We start from the raw sequence: 25,382 nt of genomic DNA, 5'->3' as shown, positions 1-25,382 counted from the left end.
CCCCAACATAGGTCAGAAAAAAATTGGAATCTCTTTTCTTCAAAAATCAGATTAAAATTCTTTAAAAAAAAAAGAAAAAAAAGAAAAAAAAAGTAAAGGGCTTCTCCATTCGATCTTCCTCTCCGCCGAAGAATTCCTCTTGTTCTTCGTTGGATCACAGCGAGAGAATCACGGAATCAGAGAATTCAGCCCTGAGAAACACGTAGCACTGTTGTGTTTCAGAGAGAGAGAGAAGAGATCTAGGGAGAGTGTTACAAGAATATGGCTACGCTTCAGACATGGAGGAAAGCCTATGGCGCTCTCAAGGATTCTACCAAAGTCGGCCTTGCCCATGTCAACAGCGATTACGCGGTATTCTTGGATTGATTCCTTTATTTTTATATTGTTATTGATTTTGTCGATCGGGGTTTGATCCGATTTCTGCGTTGTTTTTGAGGGTGTTATCTTATTCTGCGGGATTCTTGTTTGAATTTAGGATTTGGATGTAGCAATAGTCAAAGCTACTAACCATGTTGAGTGCCCGCCTAAGGAGAGACACCTCAGGAGTGAGTGATAGCTGTTTCCCAGATCCATTTTGTTGTTAACATCAATCGAAATTTGCATTGTTGGTTTGATTTTTCTGTTGTTGTTGTTTCAGAAATTTTGATTGCTACGTCTGCAATTAGACCTCGTGCTGATGTTGCTTATTGCATTCATGCCCTTGCTCGTCGCTTGTCCAAGACTCGGAATTGGACGGTACCTTTTTTTTTTTTTTTTGATGATATCTTTTACGTAAGAAATTTTGTGGGTTCCTTTATCTGCATGTGGTTTTTCTTTAATGCCTAAATTTATCTGCATTGGATTTTGTTAAGTTCATTATCTGCAATTGTGTTTCAGTGTGATAGTCCATAAGTGGTACTGCGATATGCAAATTTATTTTACTGATTCTTAATTTACCATTTGAAAGGACATTTCCATTTCTGTAAATTTGGCAGTGCTTCTGGTAATTTTTATTTTCACTGTAAGCTTTAGGTTCGATCATATTATTAGTTTAGTTTTTCTTTCGTATTTTTTTTAGTAGGATTTCATGTATTCACTGATAATGAAGCATGTCCAAGCATGTCCTTTAAACATAATGTCTGTATCTCAGGGTTATTTTGGCAAGTATGACATCAAATTATCTATGATTATCGGTGGAATGAATGTGAGAGTACAATGCTTACCAGCTGACTTATTTTCCTAAGATTTTATCTAGATATATTTTACAATTTTCCCATTACATACTTGTTTCCATCATCTATTGATTCTTTTGACTTGATTTCTCTTTCCATTCACTGTATAAGTTTCTTCATGTTTTACAGGTAGCTTTGAAATCATTGATAGTCATACATAGGACATTGAGGGAGGGCGATCCAACATTCAGGGAAGAACTTTTGAATTTTACACAAAGAGCCCGAATTCTTCAACTGTCTAATTTTAAGGATGATTCAAGTCCAATTGGTAAAAATTTTTCGATCCTCTTCTCTTCTTTTCATTCAAATGATACTCTAATAGTGTAGTCAATAAATCAATAATAATAGATGGCTGATAAACAAATTTTTATAATAGCTTGGGATTGCTCTGCATGGGTACGTACATATGCATTGTTTTTAGAGGAGCGTCTCGAATGTTTCAGGATAGTGAAGTATGACATTGAATCTGAACGCCTGCCAAGACCTGCCCAAGGTCAGGAGAAGGTATTGTATAGAAGAATTTTGTTAATTCATCTGGCCTCCTTGCATGGTACATGTTTGAGTGAGTTATAACATTTATTTATATATATATATAGTCTGACAGATGCATATACTTTTTTTCTATCGGGACAAACAATATGATTATAGATTTCTTATTGTACATCCTATTGTATAGAAGAATTTTGTTAATTCATCTGGCCTCCTTGCATGGTACGTGTTTGAGTGAGATATAACATTTATTTATATATATAGTCTGAAAGATGCATATACTTTTTTTGCTATTGGGACAAACAATATAATTATAGATTTCTTACTGTACATCCTAATTTTGGAATAACTTCTTATAAAAAATGGAATAACCCTAAAGCTTCCTCCCTGGCTCCGCCCGACCCTGAAAATTTCTTTCCACAAGGTTTTCTTCCATCTCTTGAAGTGGTGAACTCATAAACCTTGCTCCATTATTAGATTTAAAATGGTGAGGGAGCTAGCGATTGAAAAGATTTATAAGTTATCCCATAATTTTGGAAATGTAGGCATAGAATATAGGAAAAGATCAGTGGATTGGTGCTTTATTCATGAACCAAATTCCTTTTGAAGAAAGGTGGCTATGAGTATTCACGGAAAATCTCCTTTTGAATGGCATATGCTAAGATGACATGTTACAAGCCTTAGAACCCCTTGGTATAGTATTTCCAAGATTTGGAAAAAGGTTGAATCCTTCTCAACTTTTAAACTTGCTAGAGGTAATTACATATTCTTTCAGCAGGATAGATGGGTTGGTGTCTTGGTGATAATTCTTTGATGCATTGTTTTCTCCAATTATTTGCTCTCTTCATCTCCAATGGTTTGGCTATGGATTTTTGGGATTCAAATATTATCTCTTGGTTTTGGTCTTTCGTAAATTATTGAAAAATGATCAGATATTGGCTTTACAATCTGTGTTGGGTATTCTAGATACCTTTAAGATTAATTCATTTGATGATTCAAGGTTATGGACTTCAGAATCATCTGGATCCTTGTTGGTTAAATCCTTATCACGGGAATTAGCTTCTGCTTCTACTTGACAGCCGGTTTTGTTCAATGCAAGTTGGAAATCTCAGTCTGAAATGGATTAATATTTTGTTGCGGATCATTCACAATGGTTCTCATAATACTTCTGAAGTTCTACAAAATAACCAAAAAAAGGATGTCTCATGTCTCCATTCTTCCATCGATTTGTCCTTTATGCCAAACGGATGGAGATTATCTGTTCCATATCGTCTTTGGATGCTCTTATTCGATACATTGTTGGTTCAAGTTGCTTTCAATCTTTAATCTCAAGTGGTTTTTGTCTAATACATAGAGAGAGAACATTCATCAGCTGTTAGTTGGTCCAATTTTGGAGGAAAAAAACCAAATTTATTATGGATTAGTGCAGTCAAATCTAATTTATCTGAATTGCGGATGGAAAGGACCACACTTTTTTTGAAGGCAAGCACCTTCCTTGGGATGATTAGTTTGAATTGGCTCGCTTACAAGCTTTTCCTTGGTGCTCTCTTTCTAGATCTTATGCTAATTTTTCATCATATGATATATATATTAATTGGAATGCCTTTATTTTCCTTTTCAACTTACTCTTTATTCACTCCTTTGTGGATTTTGTATCTTTTGAGCATTAGTCTCTTTTTACTTCTTTAGTAAAATATTTCTTATAAGTTATAAAAAAAATGAAAAGTTTTGTTTCTTTTTAATAAAAAAGAATATGGGAAAAGATAGTTCATCACTGCTCATACACTACCAATTTGAATTGACGTAGGAACCAAGGTTTCTCTTTTGGATTCTACAAAAAAAAAAAAAAAAAAAAAAAAAAAAGAAAAAAGAAAAAAAAAAGAAAAGAAAAGAAAAGAAAAGAAAAGAAAAGAAAAAGAAGAATCTACATATTTTAAGCGTAAAAGTGCGCTCCTGATTAAATGGCTCGTGTATTTCCATCTTTTTTTTTTCTCAGTTTTTGCAGTCTTTGGTAGTTTTTAGAGTGTTTGGTGGGTGATGGGAGGGATGCCATGAATCCTTTTGCGTTTGTTTCCCTTGTCTGTATCATTCATCCTCGATGAGGAACCACTTGGTTTCGGCATTCTTTGTTTGATAGGGAAATATTAGATGTTATTGCCCTTCTCTCATTTGATGATTAGGGAGTTCTGTAGTAATTAGGGGAGAAGGGGTGTTCGTTTTTGGAGCACATGTCCTTCAAATGATTTCTCCTGCAAATCTTTCTTTCACTATTTGGAAAATCCTTCTCCCTCGAATGGTGTCTTTGCCTCATTGTGGAAGGTGAAAATCCCATAGTAGGTCGAGTTTTTTGTATGGTAGGTCCTTCATGGATGGGTGGCCAACGAGTTTCGAGACTGTTGTGCAATTTGATTGGATTATTGTGCTGCAGTTTTTGTAGGCAGACGGATGAGGACCTTTGAGCATGCTGTTTGGAGTTTCTTCTTTGAGGAGTTTGGCTTGAACTGACTAGACAAAGGGGGTGATTGATGACTTCCTTCTTTTTGCGAGAAAGGGAGGTTTTCATGACTGGCTGGGTATGCTGTTTTATGGGATATTTGGGGAATGAGGAATACTGGAGTCTTTAGAAGAGGGCTTGAGAGACCTTGAAGCGATATATTAGCTCTTATTAGGTTTGATCGGGGGTCCTTTCTTTAGATTGCTTCTTTCTTTTGTGTGCTATTTTTTATGTCCTTGTATTCTTTCATTTTTTTCTCGACAAAAGTTTGGTTATCCATAACAAAAATAAATAATAACAATAATAAAAATAAAAATAAAGAAGAATTTTCAAAATTGATGGCAAAAGTTGGAGTAATTGTTGGATCTCGGGAGGTAGATGGTTGAAGAAGGATTCAGTTGTGAAGGTAGTAGACTACCCCCAGAGACAAATTCTAGAGTGTCTTCCCGATGTAATAAAATCAATCCCATCAAGAAGAACCAAAAGTTGAATTTGTCACCTTTGAAACCGATGTCCTAGTAATAATTTTTTAGGCCATGAGCGTTTTTTTTTTTTGCCAAAAACACTTTCATGGATTGCTGAATAGAATTTCCAAAAAAGGGTATTAGTATTACTTTTGACACCAGGCCTTGTACAAGGATCACAAGATTCAGAGAATGATATTTTGCTTTCAGGAGCTTGTGACTCTTAGGAAGTGACATTATGAGGAATGCTTTCAATGAATTAAGTTCGTATTTTTCTAGAAATGAACTCCTACATATTGTTTAAATTTTACAACATATTCAGAAATCATTTATGAACAACGAAAAATTTCTCTTTTGTCTTTCATATGTGGAGGTGACCTTGGTCTTGTGCCCTTTCTTAGAGAAGGTTTCAGTGAGCTTATCCATTTGCTTTGAAATTGCTTGTGGGGCAAGAAAAATAAAGAAAAGAATAGGTATGTAGGCTTGCAAGTAATAATGAAATAAGAAGTGATTTTCTATATATACTGTACAAAGCAAAAACACTTTATTTTAGGCCATATGTCTGTGTTGGACCGACAATTGTTAGCACAGTAGACATGTGTTAACCACCAGTTGATCAAATTTGACATTAGTCAAATAGTTATTGGGCACATCTTGAACATTTATTAAGCGTGGTACACATATATCATTAACCATAATAAACGCGTATCAACCATCACACAAACATATGAAAAACTATTATATGGCACATGAACTAAAAGTGTTCAAATTTTTATGTATATATTTACTTCTAAATATTGAACATAAATAATGCTAGGACAAAAAGAATACAATTTGAGAGTGAAAGACATTAATTATTGTTTTTTTTAAAGCATATTTCCTTTGCATATAAAAGCACAATATTTACACAAATCTAAATTTAAATAACTGTGTCATGTCATGTCCGTGTTCTAGATTTGTGGGAAGTAATGTGTCTTTGTGTACGTGTCATGTTGTGTTGTGTCCATGCATCATTGGGTAAAATCATGCGTCCTCGATCAATTTTTTGCTCCACCTGCTCAATTATTATTGTGTTTTTAAGGGGTCTAGGGTTACCACCCAAGAACTGAATATAAACCAAAAGCAGAGATGCAATATCACACCCCCCAAATTTTGGCCAACTAGGGTTATATTCTTTTCATTGCCCATTTTTTTTTTTTTTTAAAAAAATACAAATTAAACTCAATATTAGCCTTCTTAAATCCTGACATGCCATCATTGGTATCAATGCTTGCGACCAGGGATTTGGAAAGGCCAATCTCTTCAGACTGGAAGCAAACTCAAAAGCTTTGACGACACATAACAACTTCCTGATTTTAGCTTCTAAGGTCGAGAATAAAAGAGTGTCATTAGTGAGCTGAAGGTAGGAATCACGTTATTTCTACCAAGCACATAACCTTCAAGCAGACCAACACAGGCAACTTCTCCCTAAGGCAACTGAAATAATTGAAAACAACGGTGGAAAAGAAAGGGAATAGATTATCATCTTGGTAGTTGCCCCTACAATGAATTTTACTCCTTAGTTTCTCATTCAATATGCAAATAAAGATTCTGATCAAAGCCCTTTGGTGTAAAAGTTCTATCTGCCCAGTTTTTTTTTTTTTTTTAATATATATATATATTATTGATAAGAGATGAGAGCTTGTAAGAATCACAAAGAACAGCCTAAGGGATGGAGAAAGAGTATCTCCTACCCAAGAATTTCAAAAAGAGCCGTCCAATCAATAAAATCAAGATTGACTATAGTTACAAAAGATTTCCTTCTCCATTCGCCTTTCAAAGAGAAAGGTTAGCTTCTTTTGTTAACTGGGTTATGTGTTATTTTGTGGGATATATGGGGGAAGAGGAATTACAAAGTGTTTAGGGGTGTGGAGACCTTGGTGATATTTGGTCTTTGGTGAGGTTCTATGTTTCTGTTTGGGCTTCAATCTTGAAGATTTTTTGTAATTATCCTCCAGGTAGGTTATTAATTAGTTGGAAACCCCTTCCCTGGAGGGGTTTTGAGGGCTGGTTTTTTTTTTTCGCCCTTGTATTTTACCATTTTTTCCTCTCAATGAAGCAGGTGTTTCTCTTGTGAGTTCTTTCGGTACTTGTTGGATCCCTCCCCCATCAATGAGTCGGTCTTTGATGCTTTGTGGAGGATTAAGATGCAAGGTATCGATAGTTAATGCATTATTCAATCAAAGGTAAACTTGCCTTGGGCTAGATGCAACTCCCTTAACCTCTCAAGATGGTCAGGTCCCCTTTGCCTTTTCTCTCTCGAGATAGATACTCAGCCAAAAACTAACTCCCTCATACTTCTATCCCTACACTATAACTCTCCTCTCTCACCTCTAACTTATTGTGGTCGCCACTGCCTCCACTATTTACATTTCTCATTCCTTTCTTGCCTTTATGTTGATACTGAGATATAATGGGAGGCCTAACATTACCCTCCGCTTCTAAAACCACCTTGACCTTAAGGTGAAAATATGGAAATTGTTGCTTGAAGCCATCTATAATCTCCTAAGTTGCTTCATGCTCCGATAGCCGTTTCCAGGTGATGGGGACATCCCAAGCTCTAGTGGTAGGATTCTTCCTACACCCAAACACCTACATAGGTTCAACTATCCATTCAAACAACTTAGACAAATTAGGGGCCTGATGACTGAACCACTCGATGTTGGCCCAATGCAGCTTAAGCTATGTCACATGAAACATAGGGTGGATAGTTGTGCCCTCGAGTAACAACAGTTTATTTGCTAACAAACCAACTCGAGCCACAATCTAATAAGGGTCAAAGTACTTAAGTGACATCTTTTCATTTCTTTTTCTCAGCAAATACATTTGCCTATTTGGATGCAACTTCAAGGAAACCCAATCACCAGCATTAAACTCCACCTCTCTTCTCTTCTTATCAGCAAATTTCTTCATACGTTCTTGCACGACTCTTAAATATTCTTTCAATATGTCTTTCAAGTAAAGTAACACCACGTCTCGATCTTGAAGCTGCTGATCCTTAGTGGAATTTGGAGTCTGATGATCTCCATATGACACAAATGTTGGTGGCAAACATCCATACACCGCTTGGAATGGAGTTACTCCAATAGAAATACGGTATGTTGTATTGTACCAATACTCCGCCCATTGTAGCTATGAATGCCATTGTTTCGACCGTTCACTACAAAAACACCTCAAATATGTCTCAACACATTCATTAACCACTTCTATTTGACCGTTGGTTTGTGGATGATATGCTGAATTTCTATGCAATTGTGTACCAGCCACCTGAAACAACTCCCGCCAAAGATGTCTTAAGAGCATCTTATCATTATCAGGTACAATTGACTTAGGATAGCCACGAAGACGGTCTATCTCCTTGATGAAAACCTAAACCACTGGCTTAGCTATAAATAGATGCTTTAAGCCTATGAAATGAGCATATTTGCTCAACCTTCCCACATCTTCTTCATCTTCTGTAAGCTTACTCTAACTTTGGTCATACTAGAACCCCTTTCAACACAATGATTTGAGCTCCTTATGTAATTTTCATTGTCAACATCTACAAATCAATCTCAGCCACTCCTAAGGCATGGAGCCATTGCATTCCCAAAATCATATCAACTCCTCCCAACTCAAGAGGAAGGAGACTGTCCACAATCAACAACTCCCCGACCTTCATTTCTACAGAAGCACAAACTCCCTCACCTTTAACAATAGCTCTAGTGCCCATTATTGCACCATAATTTGTCGTTCGACAATCGATAGACAATGTATTATTTAGTTGAAGGAAAACTTGCCTTGGGCAAGATACAACTCCCTTAACCTCTTAAGAGGGAGACTTAGCCAAAAACTAACTCCCTCATACTTCCCTCCTTCCAATAGAACTCTCCTCTCTCACCTTTAACTCTATGGTCCCCACTATCTTCACTATGTACATTCCCCATTCTCTTCCTACACTTACGTTAATATTGAAATATAATGGGAGGCCTAACATAAGATTTTTAAGAAAGTCAAGTTTTATGCATAGCAAGTTCTACTCAGTCGTGTGAACACTATAGCTCGATTATCGAGAAAGATGCCTTCATTAGTGAGTCGAGTTTGTTGTATTCTTTGTCAAAAGTGCGAGGAAGACTTGGATCACTTTTTTCGAGTCGCAAGTTTGGAAAGTCAGCGTGGATCTGTTTTTCAGGAGTTTGGTTTTGGGCTTGCTCGTCAAAAGGTTGTTAGAGATTTGATTTAGGAGTTCCTCCATCTGCCTTTTAGTGAAAAAACTGTTATTTATGGTGTGCTAGTGTGTGTGCTTTGTCATTTGTTTGATCTCAAAAACCATTTTGTTCCCTGTTCCCTCATTTGTATCAATTGTCCAATCTCAAAAATCATTTTGTTTTTGATTTCCATGTGTGGTTTGGGAGCTCCTATTCCTTCTCTTTCGTGTTTCGTCGTGCTCTTTCCAATAGGGAAACGACAGAGGTGGTTGATCTTCGTTCCTTACTTGAGGGTCACCCTTTTAGGTGTGGGAGAAGAGATGTGGGGTTCTGGAATCTGAATCCTTTGGGAGGGATTCTCTTGTAATTCTTTCTTTGGTAAGTTGATTGATTCTTCTCCCTTAGGATTGTCTGTCTTTTCCGTTCTATGGAGGATTAAGATTTTGAGGAAAGTGAGTTTTTTAATTGGCAAGTCTTACATGGTCGTGCTAATACAATGAATCGGCTTAAGAGGAAGTTACCCTCGCTTGTGGTCCCTTTTGTTGCATTCGCTGTTGGAAGGCAGAGGAAGACCTTAGCCGTCTTCTCGGTCGGTGTGAGTTTTCTAGTTTGGTTTGGGACTCTTTGATTCATACGTTTGATGTTTTGGGGGCTCGTCAGAAAGATGTGGGCGTGTTGCTCAAGAAGTCCCCTCTCAACCCCTCTAGGGGGAGAAAGGTCGTTTTCTTTGGTTTGCCGGGGCGTGTGCTATCTTGTGGGTGGTGTGGAGTGAGTGGGACAATAGGGTTTTTAGAGGTATGGAGAGGGACCCTTGTGAGATTTGGTCTCTTGTGTGTTATTATGTTTCTTTGTGGGCCTTGATTTTGAAGGCTTTTTGTAATTATTCTTTAGGTGTTATTTTGCATTGTTGGAGCCCCTTTTTGTGGAGGGTTCTCCTTTTTGAGGGCTGGTTTCTGTCGCCCTTGTATTTTTCATGTTTTTTTCTCAATGAAGGTGGCTTTTTCGTTAAAAGAACAAAGTGTGTGCTTTGTCATGGGATCTTTAGGGTGAGAAATAATAGAGTTTTTAGAGGTGTGAAGAGTGACCTTAGTGATATTTGGCCCGTGGTGAGGTTTCATGTTTCTCTTTGGGCTTGAGCTTGAAAGACTTTTTTTGTAATTGCACTTTAGCTGACATTTTACTTAACCCTTTCTTTAGTGGGTTTTTTGTGGTCTTGATTTTTTACTATGTCCCTGTATTCTTTCATTTATTCTATATAAAAAAATTCAATATTAACTTCTTAAAGGATTAAATTGAAAATTTGTTAAGCAGTTATATCCCATTCTATGGGAATTTACTTTTGAAAACTATTAGGGAGCAAATTTATAAAGTGTGTGAATGAACTTATGTTTCAGAAAAGCAATTATGGATTCATTCACAATCATCTTTACCTAACACAAAAGGAATTTAAGATATTTCTATGACCATTTTTAATGTTGTCAGAGTTAATACCAAATGTAGCCTAAAGTCTCACAATCTGACAACTTCTGCCATCTTGCATTTCCTATACATTTCTTTTTTCCACCGAAGAAAGTAGTCTTTATTTGTGAACTCCCTGAAAAACTTTTGATTAAAGAAAAAGGGATATAAGAGGTTGAAAAGATGTCATCAATTGGATCAATAAGGTTAAGACGCTGGATCTCATTCTTACATTCGTGCCTAAGGTGATTGGGTCCTAGTGTTGCATTCTTTGTAGGGGGCAGCCGAGGAGCCAAAGCATCTCTTCTGGTCCTGTCAGTTTAGCAGATCGTCGTGGAGTAACTTTTTTGTGTCCTTCTCCTTCAAGTTGGCTTGGTGGAGAACTTGTAGATCCTTGACTCAAGGAGTTGCTCTCCCTTTCCCCTTTTCGTGACAAGAGGAGCTTGTTATGGTTATCTTATCTTTTTACCATTGACTAATGTTTGCAGAATTTGGAAGGGAAGGAACCATAGGATTTTTTGATGTAGTTTCTACATATTTGTATTTTTTTGTTGTATTTCTTAGTTCATTGTGTAACAATATTTATTTTTTTAACCGAAGAAAACAATTGTTCTAATTTTCTGTTTTCTTCACTTTCTGTTCTAAATATGCTTGGACATGTCCACTGCATGACCTGATTGCATCTGAGGGTTGGAGAAAAAGAATACAAACTAAACTGTGTGTTTTGGAGTGTTTAATGAGTGTCCCCAGTTAGATGATTGAGATTCATTAATCATGGTTTCTTTCATTGGCAGGGATACAGCAGAACCAGGGAACTGGACAGTGAAGAACTGTTGGAACATTTGCCTGCTTTGCAACAGCTGTTGTATCGTCTTATTGGCTGCAAGGTATCTTTCTGACACTTACGGACCTTCCACTCTCACTTGATACTTAAATAAACTTTCCTTTTTAGAATGTGGCTTTATTTTTTTATAATTCTTTTGCTGTGACCTTCTTTAAGCATGAAAATGACTTGATGTTGAAATTACAGCCAGAAGGAGCCGCTATTGGGAATTATGTTATACAGTACGCCTTGGCACTGGTATGCTGACTTTTTTCTGTTTATATTTGTTATTCACAGTTCCATGGTACTGCTTTTAATTTTTATTTTAGCATAGAATATTATTAATGTTAACGTTGTCATCATTATTATTGTAGCAACAATATTCTCTTTGTTTTAGCTTCTTGGGTAGGCTTAGTAAAGGGGTTTCTGTTTCTGTTAAAAAAAATTCTACTCATGCTATTTTGAATTCTGGGCATAATATTTGGAGGGGGGGAGGACCGAAAATTACATATTTCCCATGCTTAAACTTAATTAGAAAGAAGACTTTCTTCCCTTTACCAGTCCATTTTATGTTCATTGGATAAGAAATAATGCAGGGCCCCAGTGGATGGAAATTCAAGGTTATAAGAAAGAGACATGCCTTGGGGATGTTTTCGTATTGAGGGCCCTTCATGTGGTACCATCTTGGAAAAAGGTTAACTTATTTTAGGCACCCTTAGAGGGATGTTTTTGTATTGAGGGCCCTTCATGTGGTACCATCTGGAAAAAGGTTAACTTATTTTAGGCACCCTTTGTTGAAGCTGTAATATTTAACTTGATCATGTGCCCTTTTCTTTTCTTTTTATTTTTTTAAAAGTTGACAAAAATTCATTGACCACAAAACAGAGACAACCTAAGGGTCCGGGGTAGAGACACCCCCCCGGCCTCTTTTCTCGAGCCATAGTACATTTTTTTGGAGGATTTTCCTATCAAAAGTCTGATACATAGGTTGTTTAACGTTAACACCACTTCTTTGCTAACTGTGAAACCTTATGGGACGTTGATTTTCTTTTTCTTAATGCTTGGGCTTGGGGGTTTACAACAAGTGCCAGCAGGTTCTCTTCCTCTATAGGTCCATCGAGGACTCCCTGTCGATCTTCATGTCCCGCATTCGTCTCAAATATTACGTTGTCTCCATCCTGAAAAAATTCTCGAAAATCTTCTGGACTCTTGTCTTCTCGAGTACTAATTTCAAAAGATTGATTCATAGTCCTATCTGGGCTTGAGAGGGAGATGTCTGAGCCAATGTCCATTTCTACAATTGAGTTCGATGGGGCCTCAACATGACTTGGGCCTACCCTTTTATTTGTGTTGTACCGTTCCTTTTTTGGAGAAAGGATATAACCCAGTTTTCCTTAGCAAGGAAGACTCCTTTTGTTTTTTCGATTTGATAGACAGGACTCCTTTTACCTTGGGCTACGTCTTCCTGTATGGGCTTTTGGCCGTCCATATTTTGGGCTTCATTCGTGGACTTGGAGATGTTTTTAGGCTCCAATTCTTCCACTGTATCAAATCCGTTTTTGAGGCAGGATAAATTTAAATGACTGCTGCAATTATTCAAAGATGTGTCCGCCTCTTTTTCCTCAAAGAAGACTTTTCAAATATGGGATCTCTGGACAGTGGGCTCTATCTTCTGTTTTCCATTTTTCTGCTAGGCTAAATTTAGGATTCAAAGTTCCCTTGTGAAAAGCATTAACTGTTTCGCCGAGAAGCTTCCATGGATTCTGGCGACCCTATAATCAACCTATTGCCATCTTGATGAGTCACAACCTGCACCGTATAAACATTCTCTCCATCGATCTGGTTGATTTTCACTGGGGTAAAGCCACAATAATTGTTTCTGATTTTGATTCCCACATCTACACAACCAATAAGCTATGAGTTGCTTTCTGCATAGTCCACAAAACCTCCCAAGCGGTCACCACACCAATAGCTTTAAAGAACTTCAAGTGCCATAAATGCAGTGGAATATTTCAAATTCTAATCCATCCTCGGTAGGAAGGCACAACATTTTATTCTATGAGTGGTGGTGTCCCACTTCTCAGCTTTTAATATAACTGGACCAAAACTCATCCGACCTCTATTTTTAATTAAAAGTTCTGCTAATTCTCTGGAAGGACATTCAAGTAACATTTTGTCCGGTGAAAAGGATCATGGGCAAATATTGTATCTGTTGGTTTGGGAATATCTCCAAAATCCTTCCCCAATCATCATGAAAGTCTCTTTTAAGGAGTATTTCCCCAAGCATTTTAAGGAGTAAGGACGGATTGGAGATGGGAACTACCGTCCGAAGTTTCATGGTTGGAAGCACAGGGATGGGGTCATGGTCAGAAGCACTCTTCAGCTTAGCTACTTATCCTTCAATGATCTTTTGAGCATGGCTCTAGCGTCAGTTAAATATCTTCATCACAAATTGACTTAGCAAACTCTCTTTGAAGACATTCAATATTATTTATGGTTCCCCAACAAATCCTGTTCAAAGTTGCGGTGTGAGGAAGAGGCAAGCCTTTAAATGTAGAGCCACAATTTGGATGTTGGGACACATAAACACTATATGCATAGCACTAGTGGGAAACCCTTTCTTTTGTGGGGTTTTTGTGGGCTTGTTCTTTGTACACCCTTGTATTCTTTCATTCTTTCTCAATGAAAGCAGTTGTTTCTATTAAAAAAAAAAAAAAACTACATGCATATCACCTTTAGCAGGGAGAGCCCAAGGGAAACATCGTGTGCTAAATCTCAGATCAAAATGTGAATATGGAACTTCAGTTGTTGAATAATCCTGGAAAATGGAAAGTAGTTATAGTTTTGGTTTCTGATGAGGGAGTCAGTTTTCTAGAAGATAGAGTACCACTGAGACATTGAGTTAGTCAAAATTTGTTAAATTCTATATTCTGGATATGATGGTCGCCTGTTTCCTAGAATGGAGGTCATTGGTGACCCACGCCCAATGATTTGGACTTCGCTAGGAAGGTTGTCTGAGTAAGATGTATTAGCTGCAATGAAGAGACTAGGTAGCATAAGGCTCCAGATCAGACAAGTTACGTGGCTATTGTCTTAAACCATAATTTGTTGAAATGTTCCAAAATTGGAGGGACACGTTAATTACTGCATAATGTCGAAGTTCATATGGTTAATTCAGAAGAAAGAAGGGTCACAAGAGTAAGAGACCACTGGTCAATTGATCTCTTTACTAGTGTGTCTACGTGTGGTATGCAAAGTGTTGGTAAACAAGGCTGAAACATGTGTTCTGGTCTACAATATCTTGTAACCTAATTACGTTTATTAAAGGAAGACAAGTATTAGATTCAATCCTAATTGGAAACGAGGCTGTTGAGGACGTTGATAGACCCCAAGTCACTCAGTTTTGTACACACTGGGAAGAGAGAGAATTATAATTAGTGTTGGCCGGTCGGAGGATGAGGGACTGGCACGTTCTGCTGTGTTGGTTCGCGAGTGTGTTGTTGTGGTCTTGTAGGCCTAAGAGAATATTGTTAGTTAGAAAGTTTGTGGTGAGGTGCTTGTTGTAGGGGATTTAAAGGTGTTTGCGTGAGGAGAGAGGATATGTACTGTGTAATCTAGTTTTGTGGACTCTGTTTTGGAGTGTATGGTATTAAATAGAGGTACCTGAACTGCTCTGGGTGAAGTTGTATCATGTATGATCAGTGTTTTCAAAGTGCAAGGCACACCTCAAAGTGACAAGTCCCTTGATTGTCTCCAGGCAAGAGGCGACAAAAAGACGTCGCCTGAGTGAAGCGAGGCGCAATAAATAAATAATATAATATAAATATATTTATAGATGGCATAGATTTTTATGTATAGTCACATCAAAGCCTTGCAAGATTAATACTAAATGGTTAATACGAAGTGGTAAAAACATCAAAATATCACACCTCACCTCAATAAATCTGAATATATAATATAATAATAATAGTAGTATATATATAAAAAAAAAATCTCACCAGAAAATGAAATCAGAATCATCTAAGTGGTTTCAACGAAAAAAGAAATAGAAAACAATAAAAGAAGAAATTATAATCTGCCCTCCACTAACTGAAAGAAATTAAAATATAAAAATATTAACTGTTTCAAATTTATTATACAAAACATTAAAGAATAATATAATTATGATTTTACATTTTAATGGTTTAAATTGAAGATTCAATTAAAGAACCTCTGAAAAATGATTATAAAAGTTAAACATTTCATTAAAAACCCAACTCATGGAAGAACCAACAGCTCAGCATGAAGTCGAAGAAGAAAGAAGCTGAAGAAGAAAGACTGAAACAAATCAACTGAATATGCAGTCAAATGAAGAAGAAGACAGTCTACTGAGGGAAAAAAAATCAAAAGCTCCCGATCATGTCAGAAGAACATGAGAAGAAGAATTGAAAAAGAAAGCAAGGAAGAAAAAAAGCTGTAGAATTTGGAAGAAGATGAAGAATTCAATTGAAAATGCATGTAAAACCACCGACTGTCTAGGATGAGATTGACAATCAAATTGACATTCTTTGCATGGCATTTCATTGGCCCTTTCATGAGTTTAGGGATTAGATTTCGTCTCTCTTGAGTATTTTTCTTTTCAACCAAAAAAAAAAAAAGAAAAAGAAAAAAAATTAAAGTTGTATATTTATTGGGCGTGCGCCCTTGTCTATGACAAAGGCGCCAACAGGCACACAAAAGTGCAGTCAGGCGAGCGCCTTCAATCAGGCGCTCGCCCTGACTTACACAGAGGTGAGAAGACCCCAAGTTGCCTCGCCTCTTGCCTGAGGCATGCACCTGGGGTCGCCTCAACATCACTCTGTATGATATTTTTTTTTTTTTGGGAAAACTACCTTGTTAGTCCCTGAATTTTTAGGAATAGGTGCATTCGGTCCCTATAGTTTCAATTTGGCCATTTTAGTCCCTCATTTTCAAAAAGATCCCTCTTCATATTTTCTCTTCATATTTTCTTCCTAATTAAGTATTTTTTAAAATTATTTTAAATTAAAAATAAAAAATATTTTTCTCTCTCTCAATCCCAATCCCCTCTCCTCTCTCTCCTCCCCACCCTCCATGGTCCTTTACCCTATTTTCTCCCTTTTTGTTCTCTCTAAAAGTTCTAATTTGTACTTAATAGTTAAATCCTCTTTGCCATCTTCACCTCTCTCAGCATATATACTGTTTTGTTGAATACTTCTAAATTTCACCCACAAATTTCTACCCATATGCCACATCTCACCTTCAACAACCTCACCGGCTGTTTATGAACCAAAAAGCAAATTATTCACTAAAAACCAACAATTTAGTTGGGAGTTAACGAAATCCCAATCGGTGTCTCTCTCACCGTTGATTGCCGTCATTTACAAGACCCAAGTGCTCCTATGGGTCGTCGGTCCACATCGTCACCTTTATAAAAAGAACAAGGTGGAAACCCAGTTGAAAAAGGAAGCAAAAATGACCAACCTGCCGTGGACATTCTCATCTAAAGAAGAAGGAAAAGAAGGCTTGAAACCAATTTGAGACTTAAAGAAAAATTGGGGAAACACAGCTGCTGCTACATAGTCACCGTAAAGAATGGTGGAAGGAGTGGAGGAGAGAGAAAGGAGAGAGGAGAGAGGAGAGAGGAGAGGAGATTGAGATTGAGAGAGAGAGCTATTTTTTTTTAACTTTTAATTTAAATATGTGTTTAAAATAATTTTAAAAAAAAATTGGGAAGAAAATGGGATGAGGGACCTTTAAACCTATTTTTCAAAAGCGAGGGACTAAAATGGCCAAATTGAAACTATAGGGACCAAATGCACCTATTCCTAAAAACTCTAGGACTAAAAAAGTAGTTTTTCCTTTTTTTTTTCAATTCTTTCTAAACTCATGAACAAAATGATTTGTTGTTGTGAGGTAAAATATTTGTTAAATAACAAGTAACCAGCAGCATCACAAATCTCGTGTTATTGACAATGAAAAAGTTTTTCCATTGAATAAATTAAAATTTCCACAAAAAAAGGGTTAATTCTAGCTTATTTGAGGCTTGGATTAGCAACAAGTGCAGTTTGCTAATGAACAAATTCATTAGGGGGAGGGGGGTTGTTTTATTCACACGGTAAAAAAACAAACTTGGATATCTTTGCTTTTGTTATTTCATCGGTTACACTCTCTTTCTCCATGCTTTCATATGTAAGGACCAGGATACTGCACTATTATAGGCAAAGGCCATTTTTTTTGTTCTTGTATGTATGTATCCTTCGTTACGCGAGGAGTTCGAAAGATTTCTTTTCTCTGTCTATCGGTCTTTTGGCTAAGATAAAGTGTAGTATCTGTTCTTATCTTTTTTCTGTTCTCAAAGGATACTTTTCACGTAATAAAGCTTTCCAGTCTTGCTAATACCGTGACATGCCATTTTCAGGTATTGAAAGAGAGCTTTAAAATCTATTGTGCTATTAATGATGGAATTATAAATCTCGTTGACAAGGTAAGTAATAAGTATCTTACATAAGCAAGACTTTCAGACACAGTTTCATACAGTGCATTGGTGAGACTAATTTTGTTTTGTTTCCTGCAGTTTTTCGAGATGCCGAGACATGAGGCTATCAAAGCCCTTGATATCTATAAAAGAGCTGGCCAACAGGTACTTTAAGCTCATTTTTGTTTCTGAAAATGATAGTTATCTTTCACAATGATTTCTTGTTGTCTATCAACTTTTTCCTCCTCCAAATGTTTCTCAACCTTATTTATGTTTGTCTTGCCTTTACATTGCTGCAGGCAGGAAGCCTATCAGATTTCTATGATATTTGCAAAGGGTTAGAACTTGCTCGGAATTTCCAGTTTCCTGTTTTAAGAGAGGTAATGATGGTAATATGTAATATAGCAATTTTTGCTTCTTATCGATTAAAGCTAATGTGTGAACTTATGCTTTCCTACTTCATGACAACACTTCCAGCCTCCACAGTCATTTCTTAATACGATGGAAGAGTATATTAGGGAGGCACCACGAATGGTTACAGTACCGAATGAACCGCTGGTCAGTATATTCTCGATAACCTTTTGTACCAAAAATTGGGTTGTACTTCAGAGGATATTATTTGTGTATTTCAGGAATTTTCTGTTTGAGAATGTTTAAATCAGGAATTTTGTTTGACAATGATGACAATGTGCTCGGCCTAGGGCTTTTTGTAATTACTCCTTAGCTTCTATTAACCTCGATTGGAAGGTGTTTTTGTAATCCTTCCATTGGGCAGGGGATGCCTTATCCCCATGACCCTTGGGTTGTTTTGATGAGGCTTTTGCCGTTCTAATTCTCGTTAAAATAAATTATATTTTCTCATTCTGAACAGCTGCAACTTACCTACAAGCCAGAAGAATCTCTTTCCGAGGATCAAAACTTACCCACCAATGAGCCAGAGGCTTCTCCTTCAGATGATCTTTCTATTACTCCTGTTGAAACGGCTCCACCACCGCCACCAGCACCGGCTCCTGCTCCTGAAAGCCACTCAGAGACTGGAGATTTATTGGTACATATAACACTAATTTGATAATCCCCCTCACCCTCCTTCAAAACACGATAAATAGTTACAATTTTTGCCTGGTCGATTTTCAGGGATTGAGTCTTGATACCACGGAAGTATCCGCAATTGAGGAGAGAAATGCTTTGGCTTTAGCCATAGTTCCTTCTGGTGGTAAATTCCAAGTCTTTCTTTCTAGTTTGGTTAATTGGGAAATTTTCTTAACTTGTGTTAATGATATCAAACTGTATACCAGATACAGCGGCACCCACTTTTCATTCCAATGGTACACAGGCAAATGATTTCGATCCGACTGGTTGGGAGCTAGCCTTGGTCAGCACTCCAAGTACAAACCTTTCATCAGCTAATGAGAGACAACTGGTAGGTCCTTATTGCGATTTTGAATTTCGAACCATTTCATTATCTGTGAATGTTCGGGCCAGTTTAAATAGGAATGTAATTGTTGTGTAGATAAACATTGGTGATATGTTCTTCAATCAAATTGATAACTTTTTCGCATTCTATGATGAACCAGGCTGGTGGATTGGACACACTCACTCTTGATAGTTTATATGATGAAGGTGCATATAGAGCTTCTCTACAGCCCGTGTACGGTAAGCCCGCACCGAATCCATTTGAGGTGCAAGATCCGTTTGCATATTCAAACACCATCGCGCCACCTCCATCGGTTCAAATGGCACCACTAGCTCAGCAGCAGGCCAATCCTTTTGGTCCATTCCAACCTACCTTCCCACAGCAACAGCAGCCCTTTACAATGGACCCAACAAATCCTTTTGGTGATGCAGGTTTTGGAGCATTCCCTGCCCCTAACCAACATACTGTACCACCGCCTGCAAGCAACCCGTTCGGAAGCACAGGCCTCCTGTAGATCGCTTGTGGTACCGTTTTCCAACGTGTAATTTAGTCAACAGATTCGATTTCATCATATTTGACGGGATGTAAAGGGTCGGTTTTTGTTGGACGAGCTGGAAAGAACGGTTGGCTGGTTTGGGGCGTGCGACATTTGTTTTGGTTGAAACTTCGAGTGAGAGTGAATAGTGAAAGGGTGTAATAAGTAGTAAATGAAATTCATGACCATTTCAAGTTAGCTGTGGAATACTTGGAACTCTCGTCCTATATTCTGCTGATTTCGAGTGCATTTCTCATAGAACTCGGCCATATATAATTTTTATGCATACGTATATAATTCATCGATTCATCATGTTTCTGATCCTCCCATTGTTCTGCATTTGTACATTTTGTTGATATTTCATATGTGCTACAATCCTTGTCCATGGACAAAAAATCGACAAAGAGCGATCCCAATGTTAGCGATGAAAGTAGGAAAAATCGAACTGTAATTTAGGCTTACCTCGATATGTTATGTGTCACGGTCATGCTTGTCCAGGGCCTGTTGCCCATGGCCGCATGCCCGATCCAACCCCCTTCTAGCATACTTTCATATCTTGTATTGTATTGGCTTAGTTAGCTTGCTTTCTTTACATTTTCATTATAAGTGACCACTCGCCCTTTTGCATATGCAAGGGAGCCAGTTGGCTTTTTGTTCAGAATGCACTATAAGGGGATAAGACTAACCATCACTTCCTCATAACCTGAGTAGTACTCTATAAAGCTGTTGTTGTTGCTTATTGCTTTCTAGTCTACTACAATCTTTCTTTCTTTATTCATACTCACAAAAACTTCTTACGAAAACCTTTTCTCCAAACCCGTTTTCTAAAATCGTTTTCCCTAAAACGGGGGTGGAGGTTGCGAGAGGCACTCGGTGTGCCACCGGCAGTCCGTATTTGAGTTGGCTGACGTGTTCGTGAGCGGGAACAAGTGCCGTACAATCGCTAAGAGAAGCTTACGAAAGAGCGATTGTGACAGTTGGTATCAGAGCCAGATTGGCTTACAGAGGGAAGGTCAGTGATCATGTCGGCGACGAAGAACCTGAACAAGTCCCATGTGGACAGATTGGTAGAGATGGAGGAACAAATGCTCTACCTGAGAGAGGTCCCAGATAATGTCCGTTTCCTAGAGACTCGGCTACAAGAAGTTGTTGAGAAAGCCGATGGAATTGATGCGGTAGTAGGCCGCCTAGACAGATTACCCGTCAGAGAATTGATGATGAGGGTAGAGACCCTCGAGACCAAAACAGCACGGTCCGACAGCTTTGAACGAGGCGATAGCCATCGGGCTCTGTTGCCCACATAGAGGAGCGTGTCGAAGAGCTGACAGCTCCCAAAAAGCATTACTTCAGATGGTAACCGATGTCTGAAGACTTTCGGTTGGCCCTTGACGTCGTCAGAGCCGAGATAGCGGATGTGAGTGCTAGGGTGAATCTCACCAGTTTAGTCATTATCGGATCTACACCCACCGTAGTCCAAGCAATATCAAACAGCCAAATGGGTGAGAATGATCTCAGCCCTCCAATTGAAGAGAGCCTGGCCCACGACGAACCCACGTTCATGGCCATCCCGATAGAATCAGTTGAGTCCACTGAAGAGGAGATCCCCCAAGACGCTCTATTTCTTGGAAGAGTATCAGGATGTCATGCCGAAAAGCTGCCAAATCCTTACCCCCACGAAGGGGGATTGACCATGAGATTGACTTGGTACCAGGGGCAAAGCCGCCTGCCAAGAATGCATATCGGATGGCCCCGCCAGAATTGGTCGAACTCCGGAAACAATTAGACGAGTTGTTAGATGCAGATTTATCAACGCGCGAAGCCCTTTATGGAGCCCCAGTACTGTCCAGAAGAAGAAGGATGGAGCCTCCGGTTGTGATCGACTATCGGGCCTTGATAAGCTCCACAGTTCGCAACAAATATCCCCTTCCTATCATTACTGACTTATTTGATCAGCTTCACGGTGCTAAGTATTTCTCGAAGCTGACCTACGGTCTGGATATTATCAGGTCCGAATTGCTAAGGAGACGAACCTAAGACACCTGTGTCACGAGATATGGGCTTCGAATTCCTCGTGATGCCCTTTGCCTCACAATGTTCAGCAACTTTCTCTACCTTAATGAACAAGTGTTTCACGAATACCTGAAAATTCGTTGTAGTGTATCTTGATGACATTGTGTCTATAGTGCCTCGCTGGAGGACCATCGACATCACCTCCAACTAGTCTTCGAAAAGCTGAGAAAAATCAGTTGTATGTAAGAGAGAGAAGTGCTCCTTTGCCCAAGAGCGCATAAATTTTCTCGCCACGTGATTGAGTGTGGTCGGATTGGTATGGAAGAGGGCAAGGTGGCCGTGATTAGAGATTGAAGGTACATCATCCGTGACCGAACTACGATCCTTCCTCGGACTAGCCAACTACTATAGGTGGTTCGTAGAAGGATTTTCGAGAAGAACAGGCCACTAACCGAACTGTTGAAGAAGGATAGCCAATGGAGTTGACTCCTGAATGTCAAGCCGCCTTTGAGGCTTGAGAAAGTGATGATTGAGGGGCCGGTCCTCGGAATTGCCGACGTGACTAAGCCATTTGAAGTAGAGACTGATGCTTCTGACTTTGCGTTGGGCGGTGTCCTCCTCCAAGACGGACACCCCATCGCGTATGAGAGTAGGAAACTAAATGATGCCGAACGGAGGTATGCCCCTTCGAGAAAGAGATGTTAGCAGTAGTTCACTGCTTGGAGCCTGGAGACAGTATCTCTTGGGGCCAAGTTCGTGGTCAAGACCGACAACAACTCCATTTCACTTCTTCAACCAACCGAAGTTGTTGTCGAAGCAGGCACGTGGCAGGAGTGTCTAGCGGATTTCGACTTCCAATTCGAACATAGACCGGGGAAAAGTAACCAAGCGGCCGATGCTCTTAGCCAAAGAGCGAACATGCGGCCCTGTGCATGTTCGCCCGCCTACAAGCAAGTACTTTGAGTGCAACAGTACGAGAAACTGTCAAAACTCACTTGACAAACGACACAGTGGTGCAGGCCATTATACAGTTGGCCAAAGAGGGGAAGACACGCCAGTTTTGGTGGAAGACGATCTCCTATACATCAAGGGCAATCGCCTTTACATTCCAGATCCGGGGAGTTACGAAGGCGCTGATGAAGAGTGTCACGACACACCGTGGGCAGGACATAATGGTTGGCAGAGGACTTATGCCCTTCTGAAACAAGGCTACTATTGGCCAAGCCTTCGAGACGATGTCATGCAATTTACCAAAACTTGCCTTGTCTGCCAACAAGACATGGAGAGCGTGTCTCTCGACTTCATCACCCATTGCCCAAGGTGGGAGAGTTCGAATCGATCCCTGTTATCATCGACCGATTCTCAAAATATGCCACTTTCATCCCAACGCTGAAAATGTGCACAGCCGTGATGACTGCCCAGCTGTTCTTCAACACATCGTGAAATTATGGGGTGTCCCCGCGAGCATTGTTAGCGATCGGGACGGAAGATTCACTGGACATTCTGGACAGAATTGTTCAAAATATTGGGGTCAACACTGAATATCTCCTCTAGCTATCATCCCCAAACCGACGACCAGACGGAACGCTTCAATAGTATGCTCGAGGAATATCTGCGTCACTTTATCGACGCTAGCAGAAGAACTGGGTCCAGTTGTTAGATGTGGCTCAGTTCAACTTCAATAGCCAGTAGAGTTCCTGTACCGGAAAAATGCCCTTCGAAGTGGTGTGCGGTAGACAGCACTCATGCCACACTTGGTGGACCACCCTTATGCAGGCAAAAGCCTCAGCACATAACTTCACTAAAGAGTGGAGCAAAACCTCTGAATAGCTCGCGCCTACCTAGAAAAAGCATCAAGAAGGATGAAGAAATGGGCTGATAAAAGCGGAGGGTCCTCGAGTTTCAAGCCGGGGACAAGGTCCTGATCAAGCTACGACCGGAACAGTTTCGTTTTCGAGGCTAGAGAGACTAACGGCTAGTAAGGAAATATGAAGGTCCAGTGGAGGTAATTGAGAAAGTCGGGAGAACCTCATATAAGGTTCAGTTAACCCTCATGGATGAAGATTCACCTGTCATCCATGTGAGTATCCTGAAGCCCTATCATCCGATCCCAAGGATGAACAACGAAACATGCTAAGCGCCCACCAGTCACGATGAAGAGCTCCACTGAGAAAGAAGTTGCACAAATCTTGAATAAAAGCTACGCGCCGTATTGAAGACCCAGACGAGAACTGACAGAGTTCTTAGTGAAATGGAAGGATCTCCCCGACGAAGAGATCAATTGGAGCGGCCGAAGATTTGAGAATGCAGCCCAGCCATCGCAGATTTTGAATAAGGTCAGTTGACCGGGACGTCAACCAATTAAGTGGGGGAGAATGTCACGGACATGCTTGTCCAGGGCCTGTTGCCCATGGCCGCATTGCCCGATCCAACCCCCTTCTAGCATACTTTCATATCTTGTGTTGTATTAGCTTAGTTAGCTTGCTTTCTTTACATTTTCATTATAAGTGACCATCGCCCTTTTGCATATGCAAGAGAGCCAGTTGACTTTTTGTTCAGAATGCACTATATGGGAATAAGACTAACCATCACTTCCTCATACCCGTAGTAGTACTCTATAAAGCGGTTGTTGTTGCTTATTGCTTTCTAGTCTACTACAATCTTTCTTTCTTTATTTACACTCACAAAAACTTCTTACGAAAACCTTTTCTCCAAACCCGTTTTCTAAAACCGTTTTCCCTAAAACGGGGGTGGAGGTTGCGAGAGGCACTCGATGTGCCACCGGCAGTCCGTATTTGAGTTGGCTGACTTATTCGTGAGCGGGAACAAGTACCGCACAATCGCTAAGAGAAGCTTCTGAAAGAGCGATTGTGACACTATGCAGGCAAGATCCAATTGAAGGAATCTACATTCTCTTTACCCCTTAGAATGATTTTTTTTTTCATTTGTATTGGATGAGAAAACCTTTATTATATCTTCCTTTTAGTACACAGTTTGTCAAATTTTGATGGCTGAACAATCACAGCCTAAAATTAAGGGTTATCATCAATTACTTGCCGTATTAAATTAGCCTAATATATCATTTATGGCAGCTTAAACTCTCTCTCTCTCTCTTATCATAATCATATTACATGTAAACTAACTTTTCCAAATTTAAATTTTAGATAGGTTTTTTTGTTTGATTCGACAACTCCGAATTTTGGAAATTTTATTACATATGGAATAATTGTCTAAGATGCCTATTAAATTACCAAAATAAGTATAGTTCAATTGATACATAACTTGTCATGTCAACATTTAAGTTAAAAATTTAATTCTTCAACTCACATTGTATAGAAAACAAAATACAAAATACATTTTTGGCCTCTCAAATTTGGATAATGGTTCTAGATGTAAATAGTCTTCTGATCATTAGTTGATTAACAAAAAATGATGTGAAGGTTAAGTTGTTGATTGTGTATAGTTGAGGTGACAAATATACTAATTCAATATTATTGTTATTCTTGAGGTGACTAATCTCTCATTTCTCTTTTTCTTCCGGTTGCTAGTCAATTAAAGGTCCAAGGATCATTTAAAACTACTTACTAAACCTCGATAACAAAGACCTTATTTGATAACCATGTGATTTTTTGTTTTTTTGTTTTTGAAAACTAAATTTATGAACACTATTTATATCTCCAAATTTTTTCCTTTGTTATCTACTTTTTACCGATGGTTTAAAAAACCAAATCAAAATTTGAAAACTAAAAAGATAGCTTTTAAGAACATGTTCTTGTTTTTTAA

General features: G+C 38.8%; 1 protein-coding gene across 1 annotated transcript; it reads left to right on the top strand.

Moving 5' to 3' along the window:
* The first annotated feature begins 36 nt into the window (after positions 1-36).
* Positions 37-19,901, top strand: LOC120082228 (putative clathrin assembly protein At2g01600). Its single transcript, XM_039037505.1, has 15 exons — positions 37-351; positions 476-545; positions 638-735; positions 1,341-1,479; positions 1,588-1,715; positions 11,137-11,229; positions 11,373-11,423; positions 17,584-17,649; positions 17,740-17,805; positions 17,940-18,020; positions 18,118-18,198; positions 18,512-18,688; positions 18,775-18,853; positions 18,936-19,060; positions 19,215-19,901. The coding sequence occupies exons 1-15, from the start codon at positions 262-264 to the stop codon at positions 19,566-19,568; spliced, it is 1,698 nt and encodes a 565-aa protein (XP_038893433.1). The 5' UTR covers positions 37-261; the 3' UTR covers positions 19,569-19,901.
* Positions 19,902-25,382: the final 5,481 nt, after the last annotated feature.

This window comes from Benincasa hispida, chromosome 7 (assembly GCF_009727055.1).
Source record: "Benincasa hispida cultivar B227 chromosome 7, ASM972705v1, whole genome shotgun sequence".
NCBI classification, from domain to species: domain Eukaryota; kingdom Viridiplantae; phylum Streptophyta; class Magnoliopsida; order Cucurbitales; family Cucurbitaceae; genus Benincasa; species Benincasa hispida.
Note: the sequence above shows the minus strand (reverse complement) of the source record. Positions and strands in the feature narration are given on the sequence as shown.

Bases quoted from the DNA above. Each gene is read 5' to 3' on its own strand.
- LOC120082228 (XM_039037505.1), top strand. From the start codon at position 262: ATGGCTACGCTTCAGACATGGAGGAAAGCCTATGGCGCTCTCAAGGAT. The intron at 352-475 runs GTATTCTTGGAT...GTTTGAATTTAG, and splicing joins ATGTCAACAGCGATTACGCG to GATTTGGATGTAGCAATAGT. The intron at 1,716-11,136 runs GTATTGTATAGA...TTTCATTGGCAG, and splicing joins CTGCCCAAGGTCAGGAGAAG to GGATACAGCAGAACCAGGGA.